General features: G+C 58.9%; 1 protein-coding gene across 1 annotated transcript; it reads left to right on the plus strand.

Annotated features, from left to right (window-relative positions):
- Window positions 1-33: 33 nt before the first annotated feature.
- Window positions 34-18,806, plus strand: OGFOD3 (2-oxoglutarate and iron dependent oxygenase domain containing 3). Its single transcript, XM_072745418.1, has 9 exons — window positions 34-246; window positions 1,845-2,062; window positions 5,351-5,426; window positions 6,725-6,767; window positions 8,966-9,030; window positions 9,507-9,563; window positions 13,995-14,148; window positions 17,370-17,493; window positions 18,567-18,806. Exons 1-9 carry the CDS (start codon window positions 173-175, stop codon window positions 18,701-18,703), a joined length of 948 nt encoding a protein of 315 aa, XP_072601519.1. The 5' UTR covers window positions 34-172; the 3' UTR covers window positions 18,704-18,806.
- Window positions 18,807-19,376: the final 570 nt, after the last annotated feature.

A 19,376-nucleotide genomic window follows, 5' to 3' on the forward strand; every position in this document is an offset into this window, starting at 1 on the left:
GCGCGGCGCTCGGCCTCCGATTGCTCGGGCCTGGCCGCCAGCCCCGGGGTCGACGGCCGAGCGCGTCGCTCTGCGTCCCCGGCCGCGCCGGCCTCGCGCACCCTCTCGCGGCGCTCGCGCGGGGCTCGGAGCGGCTCCCGCGGTCGGCCCGGCTCCGCCGCGGCCCGGTCCGATGGCGCCGCAGCGGAGGGGCGCGCCCAAGGCGCCCGAGGGCAGCGGGGCGGCCGAGCGCCGGCGCCCGAGCAGGTACCGGGCAGCGCGGGGACCCGCGAGCTGCGGCGGCGGCGGGCGGGGCGTGGCCTCACGGGCGGGACTGTGAGGTGGGCGTGGCCTCGGTGGGCGTGGTCTGTAGTGGGCGTGGTCTGTAGTGGGCGTGGCCTTAGGGGCGTGGTCTGCAGTGGGAGCGGGACCCCGCCCCGCGTGCAGAGGGCCCCACGAGTCCCGAGGCCCCGTGGTCTCGCGCGTGTGCGGCCTTGGCGCTGTGCACAGGCGGGCGGGCGGCTGAACGAGTGATCGTCTCCTCGCGGAGCCTCCCAGGGGCTTCTCCTGCAGCTTTCGGAGCTGGGGAGTGCTGTGGCCCCCCCCCTCCTGCCCGGGGCAAACCCCGAGCGCCAGTGCTTGCCCTGCGGCCTGGACGGCCTGGACGTTGATCCGCGGCTCGAGGCCCCAGGGAGCCTCCTCCGTGCAGCGCGAGCCAGCTCACCCCACGCGTGGGTGCTCACCTAGAGCAGACCCCAGAGGGTGTTGCGTCCAAATCCAAGATGCAGTTGCCCCGGCCCCCGCCTCTGTCCCTTTCAGATTCCGCAGCCACGCAGCAGCTCTGCCTTGCAGGTTGGGGTTCCAGTCATTAGGCTGCTGAGTCTCCCTCCCTATCTGCAGTTTGGGGGAAGATAATGATGGCCCGCTGGTGTCCACCCTGGTCTAAGTAGAGAAGGCTGGGTGGTCTCGGGGTGGGGAGTCTTTCTGAGCTGGGCAGACCCCCCCACCTCGGTGCTGTGATCCCCGTTTGAAATGGTCTCGTATCCACTCACCATGGGCTGACCGTCCTGTGCCCTCCTTGGGATTTATTTATCGGAATGTGTTGTGTGTATTAGCGCTGAAAAAGGTGGAGGGACACAGACAAGTATAAGTCAGGCTTCCTGCATTTCAGGAATTAAGTACATACTTGAAGAGACAGGGCACACTTCCTCAAAAGGGTGCCTTGATCTTTTGCCTTATTTTGTGCAAGTTCTTGGAGCTCTACAGCCACCGAGTCACCTAGACCACAGAGCACACAGCTTCTCGGTTACACACGTGCACACATACGTGCACGTACACAGATACACAGACCATGGGCACGCATGTAGATACAGATGTGCACACACACATGCTTACAACTTCAGGTTGTGCAAAAAGTGTCTTAATTGCAGATCAAATGAAAAATTTTGGTGCTTGTATTCTCTTCTTAGCTGGCTCGTGGCTTACTTAAGTGGGCTTGACTCACACTTAAGCTGCTGTGTCGTGGGCGTGGGCATGTGCAGTGGTTGGGGCAGTCCGTTTCAGCGGCAGGCAATGTGATTGGCAACAGAGATGCAGGTTCTCCGTGGGCATGGCTGGGCTAGGAGGGACACTGGCTGGCAGTTCATTGTGCTGCCAGCACAGTTCGGATGGGGCTGGGGGCCACATTCCCCACCACATCCTCTCAGGCTGGTGAGCACCTCTGGATTGGTCGAGAGTAGCTCCGACCTCCTTTAGCGCAGAGCGGTTTAAGGCTTGCTGTAACTAAGTGGGTGGGGACCCTGGTCATCCACCTTTCCAGCACACGTGAGTGCCTTTGGGTGACTGTGGTTGTGTTTTGTCCTTAGCACAAAGAGTGTCCGGGCACCCAGGGAGGTGCAGAGGAAGTGGCTAAGAACCTCCGTCCTGGGGGCCTGCGCCGTGCTTGCCGGGCTGCTGCTCTGGAGCATTATGGGGGGTGATGATGGTGTCACCGAGGTCCTGGCTCACCGTGGCGAGATCCTGCCCGGACGGTTCATCGAGGTGCCCTGCTCAGAGGACTATGACAGTCACCGAAGGTTTGAAGGTAGGCGACGCTGCTGTGGGCTGGGAAAGAGCAGCATGTTGCAAGGAACGCACTGCATTTGTGATGCATCAGTCTTTTGCTGCAGTGAAGTGGTGGGAATCAGATTGAAAGTGGTGTGGGGATCGGGGGGTACAGCCAAACGTTCACTCTCTCAGGTGGGTTAACCCACCCCCAACTGGGAAGGGCAGGGGTGCTGGTCCCCGAGGGTAGCCTTTCACGGAGGTGCCTGCACTCTGACGGAGGAACCTAACAGAATTGGAAAGGTAGGGACGAGAGTGTTGAGATCAGAAGAGGCATTGCGTGGAGAGTGTCACAGTGTTGTCGCTGCAGAAAATGTCACTGCCAGAAGCCCTTCCCCAGGTCAGAGTGACCCATCGTGGTGGTGGGGGGGGGGCCAGGAGGGCGGGAGGGGCCGTGGCGCCCAGAGGCAGAGCCACCCTGCACCTGCTGGCTTTCTTCCCCCACCCCCCACGTTCCTCCTACTGCTCACTTTCTCAGTTTTTAAAAACCTAGCCTGCTGGGTCTTAAGACAGCCTGGGTCTTAAAGACAGAATCCCATTAATTGTTTTACCCAGAGCGATGCTCTGGACCTGAACTGGGAGAAGGCTGCCGGGTGCTTCCACCGCCACAGTGAGGCCTGCTGTGGGGGCCCCGGTCCCTCTGCCTTCACCGAAGGTGTTTCCCGCAGCGACAGCTGAAGTTCTTCGTCTCACCCATAATAATCTAGCAACATTAAACCTTCACACGAAGGGGGGGGGGCAATGGGGAGTTATTATTTACTAGTGCAGGGTTCTAGTTCGGGAAGCAGAAAAAATTCTGGAGATGAACGGGGATGATGTTGGCACAACGTGGATGGGAAATGGTAAATTTCATATTATGTACATTTGCCACAATCAGAAGAAGAATTGAGGCATATTTAAAGCTTCTGGACTTCCCCTGAGCTCTTCAGGCTGGAGGGGCTTCCAGGTTGGAGGGGGCTCCTGATGAGGTGAGGAGGCCCAGCCCCCGGTGGGGGGTGTCTGGACAGGGCACTGCTCCGTTGGGGTGGGGGGTGCTCACGCACATGCACTGATGAGTCAACCAAAATTCACTTTTTCATCCAAATTACTCTCTTGACCCTTACGCTCATTGGGACACACTGTATCGCTGATGGGCTTCAGTGTTTCAGAACTCAGGGGGTTTTGGTTCTCTCTTTTTATTTTATTTTATTTTTTAAATTTTTAAAAATTATTTATTTATGATATACGGAGAGAGAGAGAGAGGCAGAGACACAGGCAGAGGGAGAAGCAGGCTCCATGTAGGGAGCCATGTGGGACTCGATCCCGGTTCCCCAGGGTCATGCCCTGGACAGAAGGGGGCGCTAAACCGCTGAGCCACCCGGGCTGCCCTAAAGGTGGATTTCTGACCTAATCGCAGTGTAGCTAGCTAATGTCATCTGTGCGGTACACATCCTTTGATATTGGCTCAGACTTTCTGTTTTTTAAGACTTACTAATTTATCTGAGAGAGAGCCAGCCCTCGCACACGGAGGGAGAGGCAGAGGGAGAGAGAGACTCTCGAGCAGACTCCGAGCTGAGCGCAGAGCCGGTTGTGGCCCGATGTCACCGCCCTGAGATCGTGACCTGATCTGAAATCAAGAGTCAGGCACTTAACCAACTGCACCGCCCAGGTGCCCCTCAGACTTTTTTTTTAAGATTTTATTTATTTATTTGAGGAGAGAAAGAGCAGGAGCAGGGGGTGGGGGCAGGGGCAGAGGGAGAAGCAGGGTCCCCGCTGAGCAGGGAGCCCGACGCGGGGCTCGAGCCAGGACCCGGGATCATGAGCTGAGCCCAAGGCAGGCGCTTCACCCACGGAGCCCCCACGGGCTCCCAGACTTTCTTTCTGACCTGATACTTTGTTAACGTTGCACGTTACTTGGCAAACGGTCGCGTGCGGAGTTCTCGTGATCCTCCTCGCCCCCTCGTCACGTGTGCAAGCCCTCCCCATCCTCGTGGATTCCGTGTCCTTTGTCCATCAGCTCCCGGGAGAGGCGTGCGGGCGTCGCCAGGCGGCGGTGGCTCTGGCAGCTTCTCCTGTGTGGCCTTTCGTGTGGGCCGTTCCGTACCTGACACGATGCCACCTGTGTTAGCCGTCCTTCCGTCTTCCCGGGAACTGTTCCGTCACCCCTAAATGTGACCCTCCTCTTTCCCTGTGATGATTCTTTTGTCCTGAAGCACAGCGGTCACACAGGTACCGCTCTCCAGGCTTTCTTTGGGTTATCGTCGTGTCGGCTTTTGTTTTTCCCTACCGTGTCCTTATGTTCAGGGAATGACCCTTATAAAAAGCATACATGTGGCTTTTAAAAAATGTGTAGCTTTTGTTTCTGATGGAAACCCCTGTGGGAGTAGGATCGCATTTGGCCTCTGGTACTGAGGCACCCCTCCCCCGATGGCCCCCAAGTAGAAGTTTCTTTTTCCCACGTGCAAGGCGTGCAGAGAAAGGTCCCGCAGCACTTGACACTCGGTGTGTGGCTCGCTCACTCTACCTCCAGGCACCAGGCTCCCGTCCCAGGCAGGAAGGGAGAAGAGGGTGAAAAGCCACAGGTCACCAGCCCAGCCTGTCCCGAGACTGTCCCACAGCTCCGTGTCGTGGCCGCGATGGCAAGGGAGCCTGTCCCGCTCTGATGCTCTGCTCGTCGACCTGACTCTGGCCTCGTCCCCATCTGAGCTTCTCTGCCCTCCTGCCCCTAAGCAGCTGCACGTCCGGGTTCAGAGGGGCAGAGGGAGTGCGGGAGGGACACGCGGTGAGCACCTTTGCTGCAGCATTTGCCGGGTCCCTGGGACTAGAGTTACGAGCACAGTTTGTGTTGTCCCAGGAGGGCCTTGTCCCAGGGGCTGAGGAAGGCTGGGCCTCTGGTCATGGCTTATCATGGGGTAAGCAGACTCCGAGCTGAGCGCCTGGGGCGGCTCTGGGCTCTCTTCCCAAGGGTAAGCACAGTGCCAGGTCCCCCTGAGCATCCCGCCCGGTGTGGGGCCACCAGGAATGTGGCGTGTCCAGCAGGGGGTGTCGGTATGTCCTGCACTTGCACCAAAAAAATCATTGTTGCTTCTCTGAAGTTTGCACCTATGTGGGTGTCCTGTATTTTATTTGCCAAATCTGGCCCCCTAATCCTGTGGAAGGCACAGCCCCACCCCACAAAATTTCCCGGGGGTGGGGGCCCACCGACAGGGGAATCCTCAACAAATGCAAGTGGCAGTGTGGTTGGGGTTCAGCTTGGGTCAGCGTCTCATTCTGGCTCGTCTCTCTCCAGGCTGCTCCCCTAGGAAGTGTGGCCGGGGGATCACCGACACGGTCATCACCAGGGACGAAGCCCAGCGGATTCGCAGGTACCTTCTGTCCCGCAGCCTTTTATTCTGTCTGTCCTGAACAGGCGAGAAAGTGGGGCTGGGGACAGGAATCAGACAGTTATTTCTGAAAGGTGATTTAAAGACATTCATTTAGGGGCTTCTGGGTGGCTTAGCAGTTGAGCATCTGCCTTCGGCTCAGGGCATGACCCTGGAGTCCTGGGATCGAGTCCCACATCGGGCTCCCTGCAGGGAGCCTGCTTCTCCCTCTGCTTGTGTCTCTGCCTCTCTGTGTGTCTCTCATGAATAAATAAATAAAATCTTAACAAAAAATTCATTTAGAATTCCGTAAGAATTTCCCTGTGTGCTTCAGGGGCAAAAGTAGGCTTTTCCACTAGCGGTGACTCACGACAGGGTGAGAAGTCTTACTCAGATGCAGTCCACACTGGACTTTGTTGGGGTTTTAAAAACAAGATCTTAAAGCTTTGATTCTGCAACAAATTATTCAGACACAAGAGCTGTTTAGACCCGTGTCGAGTGTGAAGTGGAGCAGCCGCTGGCCCTCACGCTGCCTGTGTGCCCTCACGCTGCCTGTGTGCCCTCTGTGTGCCCTGTTTCTAGATAACAGTGTGGGGCTCGCCGGGCAGCAGTCAATGGAATCGGGGTTGATCGTCCCCAGGTCAGTTCCTCGGTTGCCATTTGTCTATTAAATGTGCTAGAAGCTCCTGCATCTTCAGAGGTGGGCCATCCTGTCACGCCCGGCACAGGCCTCCACGGTGCCTCCGCATCCCGAACTGGTGATCGCAGAGGCATCCCCCAAGCCCGTGATGACCAGGACAGGGACCTGGGGCAATAGCTCAGCCCATGTGAGTGGGCACCAGCTCTCGGTGCTCAAGATGGAATTTAAGCCCAATTGTTTCTTTCTTCTTCTTCTTTTTTTTTTAAGATTTTATTTATTTATTCATGAGAGACACACAGAGAGAGAGAGGCAGAGAGACACAGGCAGAGGGAGAAGCAGGCTCCATGCAGGGAGCCCGATGTGGGACTTGATCCCGGGACCCAGGATCACGCCCTGGGCCAAAGGCAGGCGCCAAACCACGGAGCCACCCAGGGATCCCCAAGCCCAATTGTTTCTAAACTGTGTCATATTTAACAAGACAGTGAGCAAATATTGCCATTTACTCATTTAGCTTTGAAAATTAGTCCTTTGGTCTAAACATGTGTTTACATCATAAATATTAAACGTCTGTTAAGATTGCTTAAATCATGCTGGTTGTTATTTGCCTGGACGTATCACAGACAGTTCTACTAAGTCCTGACTTATAATGACCTCCCCACAGCATAGCCGAGAAGGGGCTCTCCCTGGGAGGATCCGACGGAGGGGTGAGTTCCTGCTTCAGTTTTCTTTCTACCCCTTTAGCATGCTCTCCGTCCAAGGGCGAGGAGGCACCAGGTACGTGGGGCCTTTGGGTGTCCCCTGGCCTCCCCCGACGTTGCTAGTGTGGACAGGCCATATTCAGTGGGCACGAGAGCGTCTCCCCTCCTCACAGTGAGGCACAGCAGCCTGCTCCAGATCTCACCGTATGTCAGACAACCTGCTGGGGGCAGGCGGATCTGGTCGCGGACAGGGAGCCGACAGTAGGTGAGTTAGGAGCTCAGTGAGGAAGGTGGCGAGCCCGGAAGTGGGAGGGGCTCCTGAGACACAGTGACAAACATGCTCCCCAGCCTCCAGACTGGAGACCTCACAGGTGCCGTGTGCGGGGGCCCCAGGGTGGGGAGGCTTCCCTGGGGGATCACATGAACCATGCCTCCACCCAGGGCCTGGAGACAGGACCTTATTTGGAAAAGGGGTCTTTGCAGATGCCATAAGTTCAGGGCCTGAAGATGAGATCATTTCTGGATTGGGGTGAGCCCTAAGTCCAATGGCAAGTGTCCTCCTGCGAGAGACAAAGAAAGAGATTTGAGGTAGAAGAGGAGAAGCCACAGGAAGCCAGAGGCAGAGGGGGAGAGATGCAGCCATAAGCCAGGGACTCCAGAGCCACCAGAAGCTGGAAGACGTGGGAGGAATTCTCCTCTAGACCTTCAGAGGGAGCGTGGCCCTGACCACAGCCTGGGATCTCTGGCTTCAGTCGCTATGAGAAGATAAATTCTGGTTAAAGTCCCCAGTTTGTGGCAGTCAGTCACAGCAGCTGCTGGGAACCGAGGGCAGGGCAGCCTCCCGGGAGTCGCTCTGCCTCCTGGGCAGCCTCTGGGAGTCCTATTCCTACGAGCCCTGCACAGGAGCTTGCCTTCCCGTGTGGTGTCCTGAACGTGGGTCTCCTCACCCAGCGTGTGAAGCTGTGGAGGGTGCAGTCTTCTCTGCATTGTTTGGTGATTGCTGAATTATCCCCATTATGCAGACCCGAATCAGTCCACATGTTTGAAAGCCCTGGGAGGATTAGTTTATGGACTTTGCTAGAATTTCTAAGTATTTTTGTGATTACCTGCACGACTTTATTTTATTCTGCAAAATTTTTCCCTGGAGTTCTGAAAATGAAGTTCTTCTTATTTCAGTTTGGTGTGATTCAGGGGGAACATTTATTAAGAACCCACTTGTGCATGGACTCATCTCTTACTCTTTGTTGGGCATTCCCCTAGGAAGTTGTCTTGTAGCAAATTAACTGGATTTGATGCCTTTTCGTTCAGTTAACATTCATTAAACTCAAATTATGTTCAAACCCCTGGGCTGGTCACTGCGCCAAGGTAGAGAAATATAGTAGCTTCCCAGATAGCATAAAAATGACCCATGCTGGTGACCACTTCTCCCAGACAAGGGAAGGACATGGGGTAGGCAGGGTTGCAGAACACTTTGATAGTCCTTTAGAAAAGCATGACCCGGCAATCCCAGTCCTAGGGGTTTACTCAAGAGAATAAAAGCATCTGTCCACAAACTTGTCTGCCAGTGTCAGGGCAGCTTTATTTGTGATAGCCCCCAGCTGGAAACAACCCACGTGGTTGTGGCTCCCCAAACCACGGAGTGCTCCTCACTAACAAGATGGGGTGGATGTCTGTAGACACAACGGCATGAGCAAACCACGGAGTGGTGATGCTGAGTAGAAGAAGCCAAACCCAGAGAGAATGCATCTTGCATGATTACATTCACGTCTAATTTTTAGAAAATGTGCATCGGTCTGTGCTGGCAGGAAGCACATCACTGGTTGCCTGGGCAGGGAGGGGTGGGTGGAGAGAGGCAGGAGGCAGGATGGCAAAGGGGTGCAAGGACATTTGGGGATGTAGTTGCTATCTTGATGGTTCACGGGTGTGTGACATCAAAGATTATCAAATTGTGCAGCTCATGTGTGCGTTACGCCTCAACAGGGCCGCAGGAGGGAGGGTGGGCAGGGTGTGATTCGGCTGCAGGAGTTCACAGGTCTGTGGGCTGTTTTCAGACAATCAGGCTGGGGAGGAAAGAACCAGATCTGTCCTGTATCTACCCTGGGTCCACCTGCCTTGAAACCCAGCATCGCTTCCCGGACCCAGGGTGAGCGTAGGACGGATCTCCAGGCCCCTGCTACCCTGTGCTCTGTGCACATCTTTTCCAGGCGTCCATCCTGGACTTGCACTCAGGAGCCCTATCTGTGGGGAAGCACTTTGTGAACCTGTACAGGTGAGAGCCCAGAGGGGCTGCAGCCCTCACTGTGCCGCATGACCTCGTGCCCTTGTGCATTTCTTAGGGGGGACCTGGGAGGTGTGGCCCGTCCCCGGGGCAGGATCCTTGTTCACCAGCCACAGGGAATGGTCTCCTGCTGTATCAGGGGCTTCTCAGGGCTTTCTCAGGAAAGCAGGACCCGCCTGAGGCCGAGGGACAGCTAGAGGACGAGGGGGTTGGGGTGAGGGGCAGGCCTGGCTCCCGGGATGGACCCGGATCCTCCCGAGGCCAGAGACGCAGGTTCTCCCCACCTGGATGCGCCTCGCTCTCAGGGCTCTCCCTTTCATCACGTGGTGGTCACTGTACAAACAGAGGCGCCCAGCAGGAAACACCGAATCTAAAGGAAATAAGGAAACACTCACGTGTTACGATAAAGCGCTGACAACAGACGTCCAATGAAACGTTACATTTGTTAACAGCCTATTTTTTCACAGATACTTTGGAGATAAGATACAAACCGTCTTCTCAGAAGAGGACTTCCGGTTGTATCGGTGAGGAGGGAAGCAGTGATGAGGTCAGACGTGGAGGCAGGTGTCGGGCGAGGGGGAGGGAGGGTCAGCCAGGGGTGGAACCCAAGAGCGCCCCCCCCCCCGCCCCGCCTCGCCCCAGGCCACACCCGCCCGCCCACTCCAGCCCCGCCCACCAGCCTGTCACTCCCCAGGCCACACCCACCCGCTCTCCGGCCCCGCCCACCCGCCGTGCCACGCCCCAGGCCACACCCACCCGCTCTCCGGCCCCGCCCACCCACCAGCCCGGTCACTCCCAGGCCACACCCACCCGCTCTCCAGCCCCGCCTACCCACCAGCCCTGTCACTCCCCAGGCCACACCCACCCGCTCTCCAGCCCCGCCCACCAGCCGTGCCACGCCCCAGACCACCCCCACCCTCCCTCTCCAGCCCCGCCCACCCAGCCTCACCCCACCCACCAGCCCTGTCACTCCCCAGGCCACACCCACCCAGCCTCACCCCACCCACCCGCCCGGTCACTCCCCAGGCCACCCCCGCCCACCCTCTCCAGCCCCGCCCACCAGCCGTGCCCCGCCCCTGAGCACACCCGCCCTCTCCAGCCCGGGTCACCCTCCTCGCCACGCCCTCCAGCCACGCCCCCGAGCGCACCGGCTGGCCACGCCCACCCAACCCTGGCCCTCAAAGACCACCTCTGCTTCACCCACCTCCCACCACACCCACCAGGCGTGTCCACCCCAGCTGATGGCTTGCCCTGCCCTGGCCCATGCAGGGTGCTGCGCATCCGCCAAGGCTGTGACAGCCCTGGTTTGTCCTGGGCAAACAGGACATGAGACAGAGGGTCTCGTGACAGCTGAAACGCGCACCCTATCAGAGTCGGGGCAGGTGGACACGGGGCTGGTACCTCTCTGTCCGCGGAAATACTGAGGGGAGGGGGTTGCCTGTCTCGGCTCCATGGATGGTTTTTTTTCCTTCCTTGGTGCCCTGTGCAGTCAGGGCGGATTCACGGAAGGTACTAGAACAGCTGTGGGTACACTACCTGCCTTGGTAGCTGCAGGTCCAGCCAGGCCATCGAGCCCACACGGCCTAGGGAAGGAGCAGGCCAGCGGAGGCCATGTGCACCCCCCGTCTGCCCCTCACACAGCTCACCTGTAGGAGGCCGAGCCAGCCTCAGGTGCTGCAAGAGCTGCTGGAGGAGCAGCCCAGGGTGCTGCAGGGGCCGTGCCCACTCACGGGCCTGCCACACGTGCTGGTGCCAGGTGTCAGGCACAGCCCTCCTGCCCTGGCAGCTCCTCCACTGGCAAAAAACCTAGATTGGCTTTTTAAATTAAAACGTTTAATTCTTAGATAACCCGGACTCCTATACTGTTCTAACAACACAGGGAGATCGCCTGTGCCCTTCACCCCGTGTCCCCGACCGTCACAGCTCGGTGTGAGCAGAGCAGGGCGTCGCTCCCAGGACTAGGCTCCAGGGCTGCCCGCCCTCCTGCTCAGAATGCCTGGTTCTACCTCATTTGTGTGAGTGTGTGTGATTCTGTTACCTGTGTCGGTCACATCGGGGCTGCCAGTCGTGGTACCGAGCACCTCGTCAGCAGGCGTCCTCCGCGTTGCCCTTCTGTCCCCTCAGCGCCAGAACCCACCCCCGACCAGCAGCCACGGAGGCCCGTTGCTACTCTAGCCCCGTGGCCTGGAAACAGCCGCGGCTTCCCCTTGGTGACGTCTCTAGGAAGACAGCTCCTGGTCCAGAGCGACACACAAATAGTAGCGACAGTGAGCGGGGCCCTTGACGCCAGCCACGCACTAGTGACCTCGGTCGGCCCTGAAGCCTGGGCCTGGAGTGAGGCGGGGTCTTGCAGCGCAACGGCCGGGCGCCTGCTGGGGCAGGAGCCTGCTCTGCAGTCCCCTGTGGCTGGTTTACCTTCCTTACCGCCTTTACTGTTAAGGAAAAAGCGTGGGTCGGTGTTTTAACGTTCATGACGTCAAGGTTTTATGAAACATAGAAACGATCACCGCGAATGAAGGGAAGACGCTGGGTTTGTGTCTCATTCGAGTGCAAACCCGCAGAGGGGAAGGGATGTCGGTCAAACTGTCGTCTGGTCACGCACGGAACCTGGGAAGAGTCTCACGTGGGGAACGGAGTTTCTGTTTCTGGAGTGAAAACCCAGTTGGCTGTTGCACGGAGAAGCACGAGTACTGTCCCCAGCACGCGGGCACCGCGAAGAGGCTCGCCACAGAGGCATCGGCTGCCGGCAGCGTCAGCACGTCTGTCGCGTTCCGTCAGGGCTTAGGGTTTAATAGCAGCTAGACTCTAACTACTAACTAACTGGAAGTTATCAGTGAAAAATGGAAGGGAACACTTAGTTTCACAGAATAAAACAGTTACTAAAATAGTAATAACTGGAGCGCCCGGGTGGCTCAGTCGGTAAAGCGTCTGACTCTTGGTTTCGGCTCAGGTCATGATCTCAGGGTCATGGGATCGAGCCCTGCTTCGGTCTCTGTCTCAGTGGGGAGTCTGCTCGGGCTTCTCTCTCCCTCTGCCCCTCCTCCTGCTTGCACCGGCTCTCTCTTAAAGATTAAAATCTTTAAAGAATAATAATCATAATCAATGGTTAAAACATCTCAAAGTACATCCTCACACAACGTCAAGGAAACAGCAGTGTCTGGAAGGATGCCATGGGACTCTTCTCTAACCTTCTCTGTTCTGTGGTTAAAGTCGCTGAGCATCTCGAGACACAAGACTATTGCCAGTACGAGATCCCACCGTGGTCTCGTTTATGGTGTGGGTTGTCACAGAACATATCCGCTGGAACAAGAGCGAGGTGTGGGGACTCCCAAGGCCTTGACCTGGCCACCGTCAGAGGAGCTGCCCACGTCCCATGAACGGATTCTGATGATTCACACGACGTACCAAATGCTCCACTCATGTGTCCTGTGAGCTGCAGGGAAAACTGTCTGAGGTTGGCTAATGGCTGATGTTCAAGACAGATGTTCAGGGTGACACATTCACCGGGCCACACCTGGGGCATCGCCGAGGCGGTCAGCACATGTGGGGAGCAGTGCTCCTGCCACACACGGCACGGGCTGTCCCTGGACCCCGAGTCACTGAGCCCGCCGCTCCTGGCGGTGCTGAAGGTAAAACCATCAGCTTGCTTCCCATTTTTCCTGGGCCGCCCTCTGTAGGTGGGCGTGGGGGGCATGGGGATGTGCAGCAGGATGTGCAGAGCTGTCTTGGTGAAGCGTGGGCCCCGCAGCGGCGGAGACAGACGGGAGGCCTGCATGCCCCAGGCAGAGCGTGGGCTCCAGGAGAAGCAGCGGCACCTGTCAGGACACTCACGGCCTGCGCCATCCACAAGCTGTGTGGTCGGAGGACAAAGTGGCAGAAGGTCACGAGCCTCTGCGTTCTTTGAGGTTGTTCAACTGGGACATTTGGCTAAACGGTGTTTGCAAAGCATTGCGCCCTGAAGGTGAACAGAGATGATGAAGGAAACGGAGCCCATGAAACAAGTGACCTTAGTGACATTCTCCTAAGTGGTTTTTCTGACCGGCTGATGAGAGCTCCTGAGCGCCCTGTGTCCCCACCTCGCTGGAGGGCTAGAGCATCCCCCCGAACACCATGGTGGTGGAGTATTAGTAGGTGGAGTAGCACCCTGAAATGGGTGCAGGGGGTCCTGGGAAGGGCCCGGTGCTTCCCGGCGGGGGGGGGGGGGGCTGCCTAATGTTGGAATGATTTATGTCCCGTGGTGCTGGAGCCGCCTCGTTTGTGGTCCTAGACATGGTTCACTGTATGTTCCATACGTGTGCACATAGTTCATGGGTAGGCCCACGTGTGAGCGTACGCGTGGGCGTGTGTGGTGTCTCACAAGCACATTTTGTGCATGTGAGGAGTATGCACGTCCGTGGGGCGTACGTAGGCAGGTCCACGTGTGTGCATGCGTATAGGGCTGTAGGTAGGCAGGTGATGTGTCCACCTGACGGTGGGTCAGGCTGTCTCTCATTGCTGCCCTGCGCCCTGGTCTCTCGGAGGTCAGCGGTGGTCCAGGGCAGGGTGGTGCCCCCACCACGGATGCCGACAGGACTGTGCCCCAAAGCCCCTCGCCATACAGCTGCATGTATACGGCCCATAGCAGGCGGCAGCCCCAGCCCCTGACCACGCTCGGTGTGGCTCTCAGGCCCTCCACCAGGAGTCGTGTGTCCTGTGCAGAGGGCCACTTGCCCCCACTGCTGCTTCCGCTTTTGTGTGTCCCCCCAGACAGCGTGGCCATTCTTGCAAGGAGCGGGTCCTCGGTGCCTGGCCTAGCACAGGGCTCCCTTGGCACGGGGGGCTGCCGTGAGAGTGTCCGTCTTGCCGCCCCCCCGCAGTCCATGTCTGGTCGAGTGGCACCGCATGGCTCTGTGGGACCCATGGAAAATTCTCTGTGGCCGTGCAGCTCCTGAGTGACGCGTGTGTCCTCCCCACAGGGACGTGCGGCAGAAGGTCCAGCTCACAATCGCCCAGGCTTTCGGCATCAGTGTGTCTTCACTGTACCTGACCAAGCCCACGTTCTTCTCGCGCATCAACAGCACTGAAGCCCGGACAGCTCACGACGAGTATTGGCACGCACACGTGGACAAGGTGAGCGGCCCCGGGGCTGGTTGGCGCCACCCAAGCTGGCTCAGCCTGGGTTTTTGAGTGTCCACCCGTGGCGTTCCATTGTTGGGGTTTTAGACATCTTCCTTGCTGATGTGGGGAGTGTGCCCTTGTGTTTTAGGGGAAAACCCTAAAGCCCGGGGACCCCGGGGGTGTAGTCAAGGCGGTAAACCCTGCCCCCACGTATGGTAAAATGCACGGTAAGAACACATGGGCACATGGCACCTCCCCTGGGGCCCACAGCTGCAGGGGGCCTCCCTCGGCCTGCCTTCCTCCCACTTCCCACCTCTTCACGGGAAGGTCTCGACCACGCAGGATCTTCTGGATCTCCCATGCTGGATCTCCTGTTGTTCTGTAGACATGGCCCCAGCTAATTAATGATCTTGACCCACTGAATTGGAGCCCGTCCCCCCTGGTTCTCAGTGTGCTGCCAGGGGATACCTGAGGGTGGCAAGAGGGCAGCCCAGGTGACCTACGACCCTCCCTAGGGCCCTCCCTCACATCCCTTGATGCCAGAACGAAAGAAGCAAATGAAAAATACCCAGAAAGCTTGGGATGAGTGATGAGGGCAGGTGGGAACACATGCTTGCAAATGGCGCTTCGGCTCAGAATCCCGCCGGATACGCGGCCGTGGTTTAACCCGAGGACCCCGGTGTGGAATCAGTTCCAGCCAGCTTCAGTGCAAGTGGCATCTGCGGCCAGGGGCTCCCAGCAGGCCCCCGCTGCCCTGGGGGCTCGGCCAGGTGGAGGCCGGACGGTGGCAGCCCCGTCCCCTTGCCCCTCACGGCTTCAGCAGCTCTCCGTCTGTTGGTCACCACTCCCCGACCGGATCGTCACCTTGCTAGCAGGTGGGTGACACCTTGGCCGTGAGATGAGCACAGACATGGCCCAGGAGGAGCGGCGTTACGGTGCCGAGGGCGGAGACGATGTGCGTGGACAGGCGGGCACGCCCCGCACGCGGAGAAGGGAGCCCGGGAGGAGGCCCTGCACGAAGGACGAATCGGTTCAGGAGAAAACACTCCGCGCGGCACGTCTGCGTTCTCGAACTCTGAGGATAATACTCCTCAGGCGGGAAGAGACGTCAGGAGCGTCGGCAGCCCCAGGCTCTCCAGCGCGACGCCTGGAGCCGGGAGGCCACAGGGTCTGCACGAGCCAGGGTGGCCTGGGGGCCTGCGGGGCAGCCACGGGCTGCTCACGTGTGGACGTGGCAAAGGCAGTCCTCAGACATAGGAGAACTCCAGAAGCTGGCGTCTGCCCTCACCCACGCGGCTCCCATCTCAGGAACGGAGGCACCGCAGCAGAACTCGCGGGTCCCACGGCCTCCCTCCCAGGTCCCTGGTTTCCTGGCGAGTCCTGGGGGCGGGTGGGACGGGTCAGGCTCCGGGACTCGCCTCCCACTGCATGTGGCGCGTGTGTGGTTTTGATGGCCGTGAGGCTCGCTGCCGAAGCTTCGCGGGAGGCGCTGCCCCGGGAGACTCGCAGGCTTACGTCCCTCTGCGGCTTGTTCAGTGACGGGATTCTGGACAAGGGGAGCCTGGGCTGGCGTCTGGGGGAAGCACAGCTGAGCCCAGGTGCGTACGGGTCCAGCCTCATGGTGCGCGGTCCCCAGTTTATGAGAAGGTGACACTGTTCTTGGTCACCATGGCAGCCTTGCTGGTCGCCCCACCGCCCGTCAGGAGGTGACTGTTGTCATGGTGATGGGGTGTCGGTGGTTGCAGGGGGGAAGGCTTTGGAGCCTTGATCAAGTATGTCACATGAGCCTGGCCCGGGGCTTCCAGGCCACTCCCAGGATGCCTGCAGGTGTAGACATGTAAGACTGGCTGGCAGCCCGGCAGCTTAGAGGCAGGAGTCACGCGCTCCAGGGCCGGCAGGGTGATGGTTTGGACTGTAGTCCAAGGACTCTTCCCTTTCTCTCTTACCCCAAACTTGCTAATGAACGATTCATCAGCCTGGAAAATGTCATTAAGGAATTAACATCTGTCGTTTGTTGTGCATCATTATCTTTGCACAAAAAAAATATGCAGACTCAATAATCCCCTTTATTAGCCAGATCCTGACTCGTGTGAGTGGGTTCTTGGAAACAACACCTCCCGTGCGTGTCGCAGGCAGTTAGCTCCTCCTCAGCAGCCTGAGGTTTTTAACCAAACCCTGCAAATGTCACACCGAAAACGTCTTCACGTGGCGCCCCTTGTCTGCCCTGGCTACGAACAGGGCCTTGTATCCCTGACTTCGGGGCATCTGAGGAAACAAATGACAGCGCCTCCTGTTACATCCCTTCGTCCAGGCTGGGGGTGGGGCCGATCGTCAGAGGGTCCGTGCTCAGACGAGCCGCCGACCCAGACCTCGTCCGCATCACCTGCTTTGCGCTGCCCGAGCCGGCTTCCCAAAGAGCGTCTACACACACCGAAGGGCAGAAGCTTCAGTTCTCTGCCAGTGTGAGGTCCCTGGGGTCGTCCGGGTCAGAGACAGACAGAAGGGTGGGTGCCAGGGGGTGGGGTGAGTGTGTGGGGGGACAGCTTCAGCGTGGGAAGATGCTGGCAGACTTCTGGAGACAGACGGGGAGATGGTCCCGACACCAGGACTGGGCTTCGTGCTCCCGGGCAGGACACGAGGGTGATCAAAATGGCAAATTCACATGTGTGTTTTACTACAGTTAAAAACAAAGGTTGGGGCAGCTCCAGTGGCTTAGTGGTTTAGCGCCGCCTTCAGCCTGGGGTGTGATCCTAGAGACCCAGGACCGAGTCCCACGTCGGGCTCCCTGCAGGGAGCCTGCTTCTCCCTCTGCCTGTGTCTCTGCCTCTCTCTCTCTGTGTCTCTCATGAATAAATAAATAAAATCTTTAATAAATAAATAAAATAAAATAAAAACAAAGGTTAGACTAGCCCCACATGGAAGAAAGAGCAAAAGCACTTGTTGCCATACTTGTTCCGTGTGGATGTGGGAGACTGGACCTGCTGGTTAGCGAGTGGAATCGCCACGGCGTGGGCTTGTCTGCGTGCGTCCTGCCAGGAGACGGCCTCCCTGAGCTGTGTGCGAGTCCCAGGCAAAAATGGGTGACTGTGGGCTTGAGCGGGCCGTCTGTGACGCCGCGGGGGCAGCGAGCAGCCCCGTTGAGAGGTGGACATGTGCCGTCTGCTGACCGTCCTGGGCCCATGAGCCCCGCCGGCCTCCAGACGGTGACCTGCCCCCTCACGCTGTGCCCACAGGTGACCTACGGCTCCTTCGACTACACCTCGCTGCTCTACCTGTCTGACTACCTGGACGACTTCGGCGGGGGCAGATTTGTGTTCATGGAGGAGGGGGCCAACAGGACGGTGGAGCCCAGAGCAGGTAGGAGCCCCGGGCGGTGGCCTCGCGACGCTGTTTGCCGGATCTGTCTGTGGGTCCGCGGCCGCCAGGCCCCCTGCCCACAGCGCAGCGGCCCCCAGAGCCTGTCCTCCCTGCCCTGCGGCGCGGCCCTGCTCTCCCCCAGAGGGACGCAGCGGCTCCAGGGACGTAATTGTCCCGACCTGAGAACGTTGAGAACGGCACCGAGCACGGGGTGGTCCTGGGGCCCCCGGGCCAGCACAGCGTGGGTGCTCAGAGCCGCCCTGTGAGCACGTGCCGAGCAGGTGGCCACGCTCCGCTGGCAGCGCTTCTTCTGAGAACATCTTGACCTCACCTTTCCTCACAGATATTTTCACGGGCTGTGAAACTCGGGGTTGATAGGGTTTTCCTTTCTCATCATAAACATTATTGCTTTATTCGGAATCACTTTTTGCTGAGAGAGTTGCCGTCAGCGGGTCACTGCCTGTTTTCTCTGCTGCTTCCAAGATTTTCCCAGATCTTTCATTTCACCCATTTGACTTGTCTTGGGCCTCAGTGTGGACTTCTTTGTATTTTCCCACTTGGAGTTTGCTGCACTCATTGGACTAAAAGCCAGCAGTGTTCCTCACGTCGGGTCACGACAAAAGTTTGGGTCGTTTCCTCAAGTCCTCCTTTTCTGCCCCAATGTTCTTTGTCCCGAGGCTCTGGCAGCATGAACGGTGGGACCTTCGTGTGGTCCCAAGGCCTCCGCAGACTGCAGGCACCGGGGTCCCAGGACCGAGTCCCACGTCGGGCTCCCTGCATGGAGCCTGCTTCTCCCTCTGCCTGTGTCTCTGCCTCTCTCTCTCTCTCTGTGTGTTTCTCATGAATAAATAAATAAAATCTGAAAAAAAAAGATCCTAGGCGTCAGGCCTGCGAGGCCACGGGCGGCGGGCCTGGGGCGGTCACATGGTGCCCTGGGTGGGACCTCCGTCCCCCCAAGTCCGGGCCTGCCCACCACAGAGGGGGCCTCACCGGGCCTCGCCTGCTTGCCGCGCCCCGAGGCAGTGGGCCCGCCGTGCTGTTGGCTGTGCGGTCACTTCTCTCCTCTGCCCCAGGTCGGGTGTCCTTCTTCACCTCGGGGTCGGAGAACCTGCACCGTGTGGAGAAGGTCCAGTGGGGCACCCGCTACGCCGTCACCATCGCCTTCACCTGCAACCCCGACCACGGCATCGCAGACCCGGTGTTCACGTAGCCCGGCCGCCGGCTCTGCCCGCGGAGCAGCCACAGGACGGCGCCCCTCCCGCCCTTTCGGCCCATTCCCCCAACAAGGTGCCTTATAAATCCCCCCGACTGGTTTTGCTGCCGCATCGGTCATTTCTCGTCCGTAAGCGAATTAGGGGGCCGGCCCCCCGCCTCCCAAGGCCCGGGGGCTTTAGCGCACCCCGGCCGCGGCCACGTGTGCCCCTGCCCCGAGCGGAAATCCCCGTTTGTGAGGAGAGTCGGTCGCCCCGGCCGCACCGACTTTGGAATGTGGACGCCGTGGGCGTGGAGGTCCCATGGAGGTCCCGTGCGTGGGAGGCTCTGGGCGGGACCGCGGGCACGGTCGCTGACAGCAGCGTGGGGTCCCGCCTGACCTGGCATCCCCGACGCCACGCGGGTCACACCCCACGCAGGCCCTGCACGAGCCCGGAGAGGGACCTCCGGGGGGGCGGGCTGTATTTATAACGCGGGGGCAAACGACGAAGTGGGACAGACGCGCAGCGTAGCAGACGGAGGCCGAGCAGCGGGCACCACCAGGCCGCGGGCAGTTGCCTCCCGGCGGTCTAGCCCTGGAGGCTCGGGGAGGAGGGGGCTTCCTCCATGGCTCGGCCCGTCCCTTTTGGGCTGATTGACGCTGTAAATGCTAGTTTCCTACTTGATCTTGA

This window comes from Vulpes vulpes, chromosome 2 (assembly GCF_048418805.1).
Source record: "Vulpes vulpes isolate BD-2025 chromosome 2, VulVul3, whole genome shotgun sequence".
NCBI classification, from domain to species: Eukaryota; Metazoa; Chordata; class Mammalia; order Carnivora; family Canidae; genus Vulpes; species Vulpes vulpes.